Source organism: Bos indicus, chromosome 28 (assembly GCF_029378745.1).
Source record: "Bos indicus isolate NIAB-ARS_2022 breed Sahiwal x Tharparkar chromosome 28, NIAB-ARS_B.indTharparkar_mat_pri_1.0, whole genome shotgun sequence".
NCBI lineage: Eukaryota > Metazoa > Chordata > Mammalia > Artiodactyla > Bovidae > Bos > Bos indicus.
The window spans coordinates 29,485,717-29,500,775 of NC_091787.1; the positions used below are offsets into that span (position 1 = coordinate 29,485,717).

At 39.5% G+C, this 15,059-nt stretch overlaps 1 protein-coding gene across 1 annotated transcript; it reads right to left on the reverse strand.

Annotated features, from left to right (window-relative positions):
* Positions 1–2,530: 2,530 nt before the first annotated feature.
* On the reverse strand, positions 2,531–15,059 carry MSS51 (MSS51 mitochondrial translational activator). The gene is made up of 7 exons (XM_019953818.2): positions 12,593–15,059; positions 6,038–6,282; positions 5,616–5,771; positions 4,873–4,997; positions 4,115–4,681; positions 3,715–3,808; positions 2,531–3,451 (listed from the first exon to the last, which is right to left on the reverse strand). The coding sequence occupies exons 2-7, from the start codon at positions 6,256–6,258 to the stop codon at positions 3,232–3,234; spliced, it is 1,383 nt and encodes a 460-aa protein (XP_019809377.1). The 5' UTR covers positions 6,259–6,282; positions 12,593–15,059; the 3' UTR covers positions 2,531–3,231.

The following is a 15,059-nucleotide window of genomic DNA, read 5'->3' on the forward strand; positions in this document are numbered from 1 at the left end:
TGCCCCACATAATCTGGCCCCTGCCTACCTTGCTGACTTCATCCCTCTTCATCTACCTTCTCAAGCAGTAAACTCTGATCAAAACGACCTTCGGTCTAAACATACCAGCCTTGTGACCAAACACACCAGACATTCTCAGGATCTTTGCACTTGTTATTGCTCTTACTTAGAATGTTCTGCATTGTATATCTCAAATATCATCCATCTCCTCAGAAAGGTACGTATTCCCTGAGCACTGTAGCGTAAGTAGCCCCACTGCCACTACCACCACCACCAGTTAAACACACTGATTACCCTATTTAATTTTCTTTGTAGCACTTAAAAGCAGATCAAGTTCTGTATTTACTATGTGTCATCTCCCTCTGCTGCCCTCAGAATGTAAGCTCCTTGAGAACAGGGATATCCCTAGTGACGAGAAATAAATGTTCAATAAATCCTTTGTTGACTACAACAGGGCCCCCCAAACTCAAGCCAATTATTTCATCCAGTGATAACTAAATAGTTTTTTGGTTTTTTTTTTCCAATACTGGAGGAAAAAACTGATTCTGATAGACTTATTGAGAGATGGATATGTTGTCATCCACAGTAGAGTGTTATCCTAAGGGAATTTCAATGTAGTTTTGAAAATACAGATTTTTTTTACTTCATATGCTGACTTTAGAAAATATAACTCATTATATTGCTCCTGCTTTTGTCAGTCTTCTACTAGCAAACTGTAAACACTTTTTAAGGGCAAAAGCAGATTTGGAATCGTCAGCATTTAGCATGAAGTGAAGGCACTTTCATGTACTGTCATCACCATTCTAAGCTGGAAATTTTTGTGTCACCCATTGCTATGTGGTTTCTGTCTCCTGATTAGACTCTTAGCTATATCACACTTCACACGTATCAATCAGTAATCAAGCCCTATATATTTTACTTATATGTTCTAGCTACAAAATGTCATTATTTACCTATTTGCTTTCCTCATTACAGCTAGAAATTACCTCTTCTTTGCCATACGTTCTATAAACGACTTTAGCTGACGTGTACATCATTTGAACCATAAAAATGGCATTCCAACCCATTTTTCCACTGTCAAGCCATCTTGCACAGTAAATTCAATCTACTTATGTTACTGAATAAAATTTGAAGTGGTATGTATTCAGTAATAGCTACCATTTATTAAATACATACTATGTGCTAGGCACTGTGTTAAGCACTTAACAAAGATTCTCACTTTTACATTCTCTGATTTAAAAAACTGTTTTTTGGTAACAGCTTCATTTTAATTCACTGATACAAAGTGTACACTTTAATGGTTTTCAATATAGAGTTGTACCATCACCACAATCAATTTTAGCAAACACATCACCCCCAAAATAAACCCCATATGTTTTATCTATCATCCTCAATACTCTCATCAGTCATCTTATGCTGCCACTAATCTACTTTGTTTCCACATTTGCCTACTCTAAGCATTTTATATAAATGCACTCAGACAATATGTAGTCTTTTATGACTGGCTTTTCACTTAACATGAAGACGGATGAATGAAAGTTCATCCATGTGAGGCATGAATTAGTACTTCATTCTGGTTGTTCAATCACTAAATCATGTCCAACTCTTTACAACCCCATGGACTGCAGCACACCAGGCTTCCTTGTCCTTCACTATCTCTTGGAGTTTGTGCAGACTCATGTCCATTGAGTTGATGATGCTATCCAACCATCTTATCCTCTGTCACCCTCTTCTCCTGCCCTCAACCCTTCCCAGCATGGCCAAATATTTCATTATATGTACATACCACATTTTATCTATTCACAAGTTTACGGACACTTGGGTTATTTTCACCTTTTGGCTATTATGACTAACGCTGCTACGAACATTTGTGCACAAATGTTTTAATTTCTCTGCTCCTACATACCTAGGAGCAGAACAGCTGGATCAAATGGTAACTCAATGTTTAACTTCTTGAGAAATTGCCAGATTGTTTTCCAAAGTAGCTGCACAACTTTACATCCCTACAAGTAGTGTATGAGGGTTGCAATTTCTCTACATTCTCATTAACACTTATTATCTTTTTTATTGTTGTCATACTTGCAAAAGAAGTGCTTTCTTTTATTGTACAAATGCAAATTTCTTTTGATTTGTTTCCAGATGACTAATGATGTTGAGCATCTTTTCATGTCCTTATTGATCATCTGTGTATCTTCTTTGGCGAAACATCTGTTCACATCATTTTCCCATTTTTAAATTGAGGTTTTTGTCCTTTTATTATTGAGCTGTAAGAGTTCTATATAATAATCTGGATACAAGTGGAGAGGTTGAGGTCTTAACAAGTTGTAGAAATGAATACTTAGGGAATATCCTAATCCTGAGAGTGTGGTAAGAAATGGATGACAACAGACAGGGTGTGGTATAGTGACAGGCCTAAAAAGAGAACTGACGTTAACCACTCCTTTGGCAAGAGAGAAACCTCCAATCTTGAGATGGTCTATGTAGACAAGTAACACTTGCCAGTGAATAGGAAATAAGATAAGACAAGTGATTTAAGAAGCCCCAAACTGAATTTATTGTGGTGTAGACCAAGTGATAACAAACTGCAGTATATTCAAGTAAAGTCTGAGACACCCTGGGATATCTAAAATACAACACAAGGGCAAAAAGTTGCTCTAAAGTTAGAAGAAACAGGAAACAGGAAAAAGAACAGGAAAAAAAGAAACAGGAAAATGAGAAATGTATCTTGAAAAAGCCAGGAAGTACAACAGTTTGCCAATCCTCACAACCTCCCCCATGCTCCCAACCACTTCTCTGAATTGCTCATTCTTCCACCACTTCAAGTCATTAAGACATCTGCATTTTTTTAGCCCAAACTGCTGTATAAGAAGAAAATCTTTTTCAAAAGAGTAAGGTGCCATTCTTCTCCTTGGTGCCATCTGGTTCAAGTCAAAAGGTATAACTTTCTCACGAAGGAAACTGTTAAGAACTTTATGGTTTACAAAGACTGATATGAGGGCCTTTTGCGATACACTAAATCTAGAATCTTGTCTCTAGAAGCAACATGTGACTAACCTCTTAGAAATGAGTCACATCATACAGGAGCTCTCATTCAGCTTAGAATCTACCCAGACAAGTGAATTAGGTTTACGATATAGTAGATTTGAAAGTTGGCAACAATCTGGCATCAGCAGATATTTCATCATAGCCTCTCCATTTTCTAGACATCCAGTCATGATCTGGCTCAGCTATTTATACCCTGTCATTTACTTTCTCTTCCAATTGCCTCTTATCCAGCTGGCAGGAGCTTCCAAGAAACATGATATAGTAGGCACTGCAGTAAACTGGCTGCTTGTTGGGGTTGGAGTAGACCTGTTCAGGTTTAAGGGACGCAAAAGGGTTAGCTCCATAGGCTGTGATGTGTGTATCCAGGTCCACCAAAATCTGCAACGAGGCTGCCAACTCCTGATGGCTATGGAAGACAAAGAAAAAAAAAATTGCTCTGCTGATTATGAAAAAGATAGAAGAACTGCTCATTAACCCCCAAAATTACCAAATGTCTATACTAACTGCTCAATTAATTAGCATAGCACTTTGAAGGGATAAGAAAGCCAAGTATGTGAAGGAAGAAAATCCTCACCAGAAGGTAGAACATGAGCAAGGGGGAGAGAAATGAGTTTATCTATAGAGGTGTGAGTGAATCAGGGAGGTACCACAAAGAAAGGAGGTCAAAACCTGTAAACAGTAATCATTGTAGGGATCCCATAATCACGAAGTAGCAAGAGGGTGGGCAGCCAAGCCTCCATCAAGTCCGGGGAAGCATGGAAACCTATGGAAGAAAGTAAGATGGGAATAGAAAGGGGAAATGCAAAGTCAGACCCCAAACAACATAGTCCTATAATTGTGTCCAACCCTCACCTAGCTCACCTCCAAGGCTCATCTACCACCACCACCACCTACCCTAGATTCTTCAACGGAAAATTATGAACCGAAATAAAGCACATAATGATCAAACAGGGTCTTCATTATATTATGTTTAACCTGATCCAATGAAGAGGGCTCTAAAAGTATAAGGACCAGGATGGAAAACTCCCAGAGGACTGACCCCTTATTCCCCCAAACCAACGGCTCTTACCTGGATGGAATGCCACCACCAAATCTGGATGGGCTATCTGCCCAGTCTCTATCTGCTCCTCCCAGAAGTCATGATAGAGGCCCCTATGGCTACTAAGCTGTACTGTGCCAGGTTCCAGGAGTGAAGCTGAGGTACTCTGTGAAAAGCCAGCAGCCACATCTACACCCACCATGATTACATGGAGGCCAAGGTGTCCAGGAAACATGTAGCCAAGCTCATCATAGTCCCCAGGGCGAGTGAGGAATGTCTCTGCATGAGAAGCACCAACCACGTGCACTGTGCTTCCCCCAACCTTCCCAACATTTATTCCCAAGGCCCGAAGCCCAAAGCCCAGTGTCAAGGGCCGAGACAAGACATCTGTCAGCAACCGCTTCAAAGAGCCCTTCAGGACATCTGGGTCTGGTCTTGGCCGTCTTACACTGGCCCACAGGGTGGTCATGGCCTGACTGTCAAGCACAGCATCCATTGTATCATCTAGCTGTAAACGTCTCATAGAAAACCAAGTGTCCCAACCCTGTACAACTTCAGTCAGCCATGACCAAGGTCCTGAGGGTAGGACAAAATCACCTGCAGGAAAGAAGGAATAAGAAGATTCTAATCTTTTCCTGCCTTCAATATTCCCTCTATGTTCATTCTCCCAACCTGTCTCCACAACTGCTACCCCACTCCCCTGTCCCATTCAGTTCCTTTTTTTTTTTTTTTAAACAATATGCTTTCATATGACCATTATGGCAGAGTTCCCAATACCGTCACTCTACCTGTGACCAGAAGCCATTCCATGAGACGGTCCACAGCTACAAGACGCAGTTCTTGACAAACCTTCCTGTGTGTTGGCCAGTCTGACTTCTGGCACTCTGGACCACAGTAATAGACATTTCTGCACCTGAGAGAATGAGCCCCAGAAATAGATGTTCCTATACCTCATAGGTGAATGGGGGACGCCTGGGGAAGGGAACTGATATTTCCGCACCTAGGAAGAAAGATCACTGGGTGAGGAAGGTAGGGAGAGGAACGACAGCTGCTGCACCAAATTTGGGGACTACGTTTGGCAGAGGAGGAAGGAGGGTGTGGGAATGCAATTTTTCTCTTGGATCAGAGTGACACTTCAGCCTCTATCTAGAACTAACTTTTTATATCTCTTATAGAGAAAAAAAAAAAAAAGACCACCAGGAGTTTGTAGCTGCCCTGTTATCACAGGCGTGGCCCCAACCTCTTCAGAACATATATGGTCTTAATACTTAAGTACTCAAGAGAAGAGAGGTAGAAAGGATTATATTCTCGTCTCTGTCTAATCTCCCCATACCAAAATAAACATGAACCTCATAAGCAACTCTTTTCTAATTTCTCTGTGGCCTAGATCAGACAAAATGAGGAATGAACCTAAAGTTATGAAGGTCTGAAATGTCTAAAGGTCTTGTAAGTCTCAGACCTTTCTTCCTGCAATGAAGTCTTGGAACAGGATCATTCCAGAAGTCTCCCCAACCAGCTCTTGACTAATCACCTTTTGCAGTGCCGGAGGACCTTAGAGTCTGAAAGGCCCCTAGGGAGTGCTTTACAGTAAGCACAGAATCGGAATGTGTCCTCCATCTTCTGGAACATTTCTTCAAGGCATCGGTATCCAAAGCCTGACACTGGAGTACCCCCGTCTAGCACCAACCTGCAGAGACAGTATGGAGAAGGAATGGCAACAGGAAAAATATCTCCAAAAGTTCTCATGATACCTACCCTGACTTCTATATATTTTCACCTCTCCTACTCCCATTATTTCTCATTTAAGCAAATTATATTTTATAGTAATAAAACTGGCACAATTTGGGATGAGAAAATCCCTCATTGCAAATACCCCATATTTCCCAAGCTATACTTCCTCTCCACCTTCTGCCGGAGACAATATATCACTCTTTCACAGAGCTACTCACTCACTTGTATTCTTCGTAGCTTTTCATGTTCAGTTTTTGAAGGATCAGCTGGGATAGGCCAGGAACATTATCCTCCAAGGAGGAGAAGCCAAGTTTATCAATGCTAGGGCCAGGTTTAGTGAGGATCAGAGGCACAGGAGCCACAACTGTAGGTGGGGTCTCAACCACAGGAGCCACTGATGAGGGGGATTTCTTGTGCCTTCGTCGTCGGGACCGTGGAGCCATGGTCTATCCAATAATACCTGGGGACTATATGTAGAACAGATATGTAAGTTTGTAAGTTGGACACACATGATGTGTTTTCATATGTTTGACCTTTTACTTGTCATTCTAGTCTCTCAGGCCCAGGTAATAGTAAGATTTATTTCATATCTACTGATTATTTATCACCACATGCAGTTGTAAAAAACAGAGAATTAATTATATGTGAATATAATTATGCATATATGTGTTATACATGAAGTTCTATATATAATATAGATGCTTAGAAAAAGTCTGGGACAGCTCATATAAAACTGATAACAGTTATTTTTCCTCTGAGAAGGGGCAAAGGCCCTACAGTGGGAACTAGGTCAATGAACTTTAGCCTTATTTGCAATGTGTGACTTCTTATACAAAGAATATATTCATGTGCTATTAGTGTGTTCCTAAAAATCAACTTAAAATAAAGGAAAAAGCAAGAAAGGTTTTGGTTGTCCAAAACTATCGTGTAACTGGAGAAATAATCAATCTAATCTAGTTGGAGAAGGAAAACACTCATTTTAAAAGACCTATCATCACAATTATAAGCAATAAACCCAAAAGTAGAAATCAAATGGATGTAAAATGAGCACTAGCACTTACAATGCTGAGTTATATAGCTGGAGCAAGTTATACGAAATAGTTGTGAAAAAAGAAGCGAAAAGCAAAGGAGAAAAGGAAAGATAACATCTGAATGCAGAGTTCCAAAGAACAGCAAGAAGAGATAAGAAAGCCTTCTTCAGTGATCAATGCAAAGAAATAGAGGAAAACAACAGAATGGAAAAGACTAGAGATCTCTTCAAGAAAATTAGAGATACCAAGGGAACATTTCATGCAAAGATGGGCTCGATAAAGGACAGAAATGGTATGGACCTAACAGAAGCAGAAGATATTAAGAAGAGGTGGCAAGAATACACAAAAGAACTGTACAAAAAGATCTTCATGACCCAGATAATCACGATGGTGTGGTCACTGACCTAGAGCCAGACATTTTGGAATGTGAAGTCAAGTGGGCCTTACAAAGTATCACTACGAACAAAGCTAGTGGAGGTGACAGAATTCCAGTTGAGCTATTTCAAATCCTGAAAGATGATGCTGTGAAAGTGCTGCACTCAATATGCCAGCAAATTTGGAAAACTCAGCAGTGGCCACAGGACTGGAAAAGGTCAGTTTTCATTCCAATCCCAAAGAAAGGCAATGCCAAAGAATGCTCAAACTACCTATTGCACAACTGCACTCATCTCACACGCTAGTAAAGTAATGCTCAAAATTCTCCAAGCCAGGCTTTAGCAATATGTGAACTGTGAACTTCCTGATATTCAAGCTGGTTTTAGAAAAGGCAGAGGAACCAGAGATCAAATTGCCAACATCCGTTGGATCATGGAAAAAGGAAGAGAGTTCCAGAAAAATATCTATTTCTGCTTTATTGACTATGCCAAAGCCTATGACTGTGTGGATCACAATCAACCGTGGAAAATTCTGAAAGAGACGGGAATACCAGAACACCTGATCCGCCTCTTGAGAAATCTGTATGCAGGTCAGGAAGCAACAGTTAGAACTGGACATGGAACAACAGACTGGTTCCAAATAGGAAAAGGAGTACGTCGAGGCTGTATATTGTCACCCTGTTTATTTAACTTATATGCAGAGTACATCATGAGAAACGCTGGACTGGAAGAAACACAAGCTGCAATCAAGATTGCCCTGGGAGAAATATCAATCACCTCAGATATGCAGATGACACCACCCTTATGGCAGAAAATGAAGAGGAACTAAAAAGCCTCTTGATGAAAGTGAAAGTGGAGAGTGAAAAAGTTGGCTTAAAGCTCAACATTCAGAAAATGAAGATCATGGCATGCGGTCCCATCACTTCATGGGAAATAGATGGGGAAACAGTGGAAACAGTGTCAGACTTTATTTTTCTGGGCTCCAAAATCACTGCAGATGGTGACTGCAGCCATGGAATTAAAAGACGCTTACTCCTTGGAAGGAAAGTTATGACCAACCTAGATGGCATATTGAAAAGCAGAAACATTACTTTGCCAACAAAGGTTCATCTAGTCAAGGCTATGGTTTTTCCTGTGGTCATGTATGGATGTGAGAGTTGGACTGTGAAGAAAGCTGAAGGCCGAAGAATTGATGCTTTTGAACTGTGGTGTTGGAGAAGACTCTTGAGAGTCCCTTGGACTGCAAGGAGATCCAACCAGTTCATTCTGAAGGAGCTCAGCCCTGGGATTTCTTTGGAAGGAATGATGCTAAAGCTGAAACTCCAGTACTTTGGCCACCTCATGCGAAGAGTTAACTCATTGGAAAAGACTCTGATGCTGGGAGGGATTGGGGGCAAGAGGAGAAGGGGACGACAGAGGAGGAGATGGCTGGATGGCATCACTGATTCGATGGACGTGAGTCTCAGTGAACTCCGGGAGTTGGTGATGGTCAGGGATGCCTGGCGTGCTGTGATTCATGGGGTGGCAAAGAGTCGGACATGACTGAGCGACTTATCTGATCTGATCTGATCTGATATGTAGTATTAGGAAAATCTCCTAAAGAGATGAGTTCTGAAGTATAACTAGGCCCACATTCACCAACTACCTAGCAAGAACTCTGTGATGTCCTCCTTTCCTGGCCTGTCTTCTATTCCTTTTACAAGGACTGAGGAAATCAAAGAGACTATATTGGAAAAAATTAAAACACCCATTCATTCAATAAATACTTACTGATAAACAGATGAAATCATTCACAAAATACCATAACAGAAACAAATGTGAAAAAAAATATACAGGACATTTAAATGTCTTATAGAAGGGATAGATGTAAACCATAACAAAAGGCAGTATATAAATCTTACAAGAAAAATGAAACTAAAAGCACTAATGGGAGATCAGAAGAGAGTCTCTTCAGTTGGTAAGCTGCAGGCAGATTTTATGAAGCAGGTAGCAGCTGGAATAGACCATTAAGTATGGTGATGTTTTGAATATACAAATACAGGGAAAGAGGAATTCTAAGCATAGAGAAGAGTATGAGCATAACAAATGTAGATGGGAAAATCCTGGGAACTAAGGAACTAGAATGGTTTGAGTTTAAGTGTAAAGATCTAACTGTAAGAGATAAAACTATAAAATCTTAGAAGAACACAGGAGAAAACTTTCATGATATTGGATTTGGCAAGTTCCTGAATATAACACAAAAAACACACACAATAAAATAAAAAAGATAACTTGGACTGCATCAAAATTTTAAACCTTTTGTGCATCAAAGGACAGAGTGAAATGACAACCCACAGAATGGGAAAGAATATTTGTAAAGCACGTATCTGATGAGAGATTAATATCCTGTGGGAAAGAATATTTGTAAAGCACGTATCTGATGAGAGATTAATATCCTGAATATGTGAAGAACTTCTAAAACTCAACAAATGGCTCAATTAAAACTGGGCAAAAGTCTTGAATAGTTCTCCAAAGAAAATATACAAATTGCCAATAAGCATATGATGCTAAACATCACTAATCAAAGGCTAATCAAAACCGTGAGACACCACTTCACTCCAACTAGGATGGCCATTATCGAAATACTAGAAATTAACAAAAGTGTTGGTGAGGATATGGAAAAACTAGAACCTTCCTCAACTGACTGTAGAAGGACAAAATGGTGCAGCTGCTTTGCAAAACAGTATGGCAGCTCTGCAAAAAGTTAAATATAGAATTACCATATGACTCAGCAATTTCACTCCTAGGTATATACTCAAAATAACTGAATACATGCACACAAACAAATGCCTATACACAAATGTCCATAGCAGCACTATTCACAACAGTCAAAAGGCAGAAACAAACTAAAGGTCACCAAAAGATGGATGAATAAACAAACTGGGAGACACATACATACACACATACACATGCTGCTGCTGCTGCTGCTGCTGCTGCTAAGTCGCTTCAGTCGTGTCCGACTCTGTGCGACCCCATAGACGGCAGCCCACCAGGCTCCCCCGTCCCTGGGATTCTCCAGACAAGAACACTGGAGTGGGTTGCCATTTCCTTCTCCAATGCATGAAAGTGAAAAGTGAAAGGGAAGTCACTCAGTCGTGTCCGACCCTCAGCGACCCCATGGACTGCAGCCTACCAGGCTCCTCTGTCCATGGGATTTTCCAGGCAGGAGTACTGGAGTGGGGTGCCATCGCCTTCTCCGCACACATACACATACATACATATAAATTCAGCCATTAAAAGAAACGAATACTGATACATGCTACAATGTGGATAAATTATGCTAAGTGAAAGAAGCCAGACATAAAACAACACATTATATGATTCCAATTTTATGAAGTATTAAGAATAGGTAAATCCAAAGACAGAAAGCAGATCCATGGTTCCAAGGGCTGGGTTAAAGGAGGAATGAGGAATAACTGCTTGGTTATGGGTGTTTTGGGGGGGAGTGACGAAAATGTTTCAGAACTAGATAGAGGTGATGGTCGCACAATAATGTGAATGTACTAAATGTCACTTAATTGCTCATTTTAAAAGGATTATTTTGTTATGTGAATTTTACCTCAATTAAAAAAAAAAAGAAAGGTACCTATAAGAGCTCTTGAAGCTAAAAAGTTGTTTTGCTCCCCAGATAAAAATGCCTGTAGGTACAGGGAAATGACAGGATATGACAATGCCGACAGTGGCTGGTTTTACTATGAATGAGTTAACTATTAAAGTTCAAATCAAGAATTGTGTTCTGCTCCAAAAATGGTCTAACACTGAATCGTTCCAGACCTGATCTGTTGGAGAGAATGCTCATTCAGCTGAGATGTAGGTGGCAGAACAATCAAACAAAAACCCTCCCCTAATCATCCAGCTAACACACATCACTTTACAACATGACTCTTGTAAACCACTGTTCCCAGGCTAATGGAAGAACTAATTTGATTTCCTTTGTACTTTCTTTCTCTTCATCCTTTCATTCTACCCTTGTATTCTTTTCCCTCATTGCATAAAGGAACAGTTTCAAAGTCCACAAAACAGAAATAACTAAGCTCATCTGTATATCATACCTTCTATATTCCCACCAATAAAGAAAAAATTAGACCTAAAGATAGTACATTATTTTAGGATTCAAGAGTCATCTCTCTCTACTAAAGGGTGGATGGAATTGCCCTCATGCCTTAGGATCCCATTTCCAAAAACTGACCTGGCTTTTCCCTCCAATTTTAATCACCAAGCATTTGCTTCACTGGGATTCTTCTGAATCCCAGAATCACTACAATTCTAGAATAAGTATTTATATGCTCTCTCTACTTAGCCCCCTCTGGCAAGACATCACCTTCTTAAACCTTGAAAGAATGGACTTTTCTTTATAGATATGGAGGAAAAGTATTTTTGAGAGAAATCAAGTCTTAATTCCATAAGTAGTATCTTTCTGATATTCAACCAAAGGCCTTTATTCTGCAATAGAAGCCAAATAAGACCAAAAGGTGCTTATCTGCCTTTCCAAAGAGAGGTCCTTCCTCCAATGGAAGATTAAGTCCAAAGGAAGACTGTTTGAACCCGCTAGAAGTCAAGGGATCACAGAGTTTGGGGAAGTATGGTGTTGGTGAAATCTTTGACGTCATACTTGCCTCTGTGTCTGGAGTGGGTTCCTGATACAAATGGACTAATTTTCTGACAGGAAGGTAAGAAGGTGGGAATGAGGAGCCAGATCTTTGCATTTGCATCTGTATATATCATCAGGCTCATGTCTGAGTTTGTATACCCAGATTCCCTGGTCCTAACTTTCCTGCAATGAGATCCAGGATCCTTCAAGTTTGTGGGTGGGGTTGGGGGCTGACCTGAGAGAAACACAGGCAGTGACTTGAGCTCTAATTTATTCTCAGTATATAGAGAGAACACCAACACCAAGCACTGGAGAAGAGACATGAATTCGATGGCCTACAAAAACTTATTTCTCATCTCTAAATTTCCTAAAATATTACCTAGCCTATTCCCACACCTAGGTTTCCCATCGTCCCTGCTCCTTACCACCAACAGACTCAAATTTCACCAAATCATACTCATCTTTTCACCATCTCCAGACCGGTGAGACTTATCTAATTTTCTCTAATTCACCAGCAAACAAAAAATGTCTTTAGGGAGGTAAGGAAGAGAAGGGTAAGTAAAGCTAGTCACTGGGGATCCTCAAAAGGGGTTGGGAAAAGAAAAAGGAGAAATACATTAGGAACATTGCTATTATGACCACATTTAGCTGCCTAATCAGTGATTAACACTCCCTTGGGTGATAAATTCTTTACTTAACTATAAACTAAGCAAGCAGAGGAGTTGATGGAAAAGTAACTTACCCTGCTAAGCCCTCAGCTTCCTTCCTTCTCTTTCTTCCAAGTGAAGTAAATGCTTGATCTCCTCAGATCCAGGTTGTGGCTGATTTGCAGCTGTCCCTTCATATCACTTTCATTTGCAAACTGCTGAAATGCTGGGTCTCTGTGATTAGGTGTGCCCTGCCAACCAGACAGACAACACTGAATTCTTCCTAACGAGGCAAGCAACGGCCTGGCCCCCTGCCCGTGGACTACTCTCTTTCTGACCTTCCTTCTCTGCCAAGAAGGCTCAGAACTCTGTCAACACTCCCAACCCCACCAAAGGCCAAGAAGGCTGAGGAAAGGTGAAGCCTACTGCTTCCTGGGCCTCTCTTATTAAGGCAACATTTCTGTTCCCAGTCCACGACGTCAAGAATAAGCCCCGGGGTTAGTTCAGAAGTCAGTATTTGATACACATTAGCACAGAGAAACAGGAACTCCTACAGTTCTAAGATGTCAATCTAGACCTAGGATGGGTTCTCCCAAGCCCAGAGTCCTTTTTAGCATAACAAACACTGCTCTAACTTAACTTGACAACTTAAGTACAAATATAATGCCCAGAAAAGAAGAATAGAAATAGTCATTCAATGGTAAACAAAGGGAAATCAGTTGTAGGAGAAACATCCAGAATTAATTTGTAAAATTCAATTTCCCTGAAAAGAGAGCAAGGCACTTTCTGAGGAGATGTCATCAGGGTATTCCACCTGTTTATTTTAAAAGAGGAATAGTGACTTTCCTCACGGTCTAGTGGTTAAGACTCTGAGCTGCCACTGCAGGGGACGTGGGTTGGACCCACAGAATGTGGCAAAAAAAAAAAAAAGGAATAAAACTTTCTGGGATATTAATGTAAGCAAGAGCAATATATTAATGACTAAAAACACACTATTTCTAGGAACAGAAAAAAAATAGAAAACAATCAACTCAAATACCTCATTCCTTCCTGTAATGGATGCTGATCCAGAGAATTTTTAATTCCACATTCCTAGCTCCTTGTCACTTAGAGCTATTAAGCACTAGAACCTATCAGAAGTTGCTAGTGCATGGTTCTGTATGACTCTAAGACCTGACTTTGCTCACATCTGGCCCCAGCTATGTCACTTACCTGCTTCTGTGAACATCATCAAACTAGGGAACAGAACCACTTGCAGTGAGGCCCTGGACCGTGGCAAATAAATCTACATATGAACAGATGCAGAGAGTGGATTCCAAGGAAACCTCAAACTGCAGAAGCACAAACTACAAGCAGGGAAGGTGGAAGAAAAGTGTTAAGGATGCCAAAAAAAAAAAAAAAAACCATTACATAACATTATGTAGAATAGCTGTGGAAAAGGAAAACCAGTTGCAATAGGCAAAAATCCTGAATAAAATAAGGATAATTCATTTTAAGCAAAGATTTCAGGCCAATTTCAAATTTAATTGGTAGAGCATTTAAAGGTTTTGAGGTTTGTTAATGGCTAAACTGCAAAAGGTCACAGAAGTCAGATCGTCTTTTCTAACTCAGAATGTCATCTTTGAATGTAAAGCAAGATGATATATAGGAAAAATTTGATATTGAATAGTAATTTTACCAACATTACTACTATTCTGGTAGATATTTATAATTTAGGAAGATCTGAACTTTTCACAACTTGCATTCATCATCAGTTATGTTTTAAAAAAACTTTTAAAATATTTCTATAGTTCATTGTGAAACTAGTTAAAAGACAGACTAGAAAGAGCTTCCTATTCAACAAATAGGAAAGGATCTATGAGACACTGGGTGATAATACTCTACCACTCTTCATGTATACCCCTTTTTCTGAATTCCATTCTTTCCTCTTATTTTCTTCTTTTTAATTTTTACCATTAACCCTAATTCTTCTGCTTTGCTAACGATGCTTCATGTTTACCTATGCTTCCATAAATATTATATAACCCTAGTGATGGACCTAAGGACTAAAGAAGTTAATACTACTTGATAGATCAGTTAAGCTCTTAATTTAGAAATGCTATTACAGCAAGAAGCTGTAATGATTAACAATTTGAGCTCTCTTTGCTACCAAAAATTAGGCAAGTATAAATATTTCAATTTAATGTTTCATAATGTATCATAATGTTGAAAACTGTAATTAAACTTCCTATACAGTTATATTATAAAATGTTGAACAAAATGCAAATTTCCCTCAATTTGCAAAGTTCTATACTTATTTTGATTATGACAAAGAAGAAAGGAGTATAATGGCAGTATCGTTTTTTTCTTATTGTTAAAACATCTAATATATTCCAAATAGTACTGTAACAAAATTATAGACAATGTTTTCTTTCAATTAAAAGTTAACTGAAACACTGATTTTAAATAGTAGATTTAGGCCTATAATAGGTATCCAGAGTCTCCTAGTGCTCAGTCACTAGTACTCATATAAAACAAGTGCAGTCAAAGTTTTTTTAAAAAAAAGAGCAAAATTTATGAAGA

Bases quoted from the DNA above. Each gene is read 5' to 3' on its own strand.
- MSS51 (XM_019953818.2), bottom strand. From the start codon at position 6,258: ATGGCTCCACGGTCCCGACGACGAAGGCACAAGAAATCCCCCTCATCA. The intron at 5,772-6,037 runs GTGAGTGAGTAG...CTGTCTCTGCAG, and splicing joins AAAAGCTACGAAGAATACAA to GTTGGTGCTAGACGGGGGTA. The intron at 4,682-4,872 runs GTAGAGTGACGG...TCTTTCCTGCAG, and splicing joins GGAATGGCTTCTGGTCACAG to GTGATTTTGTCCTACCCTCA.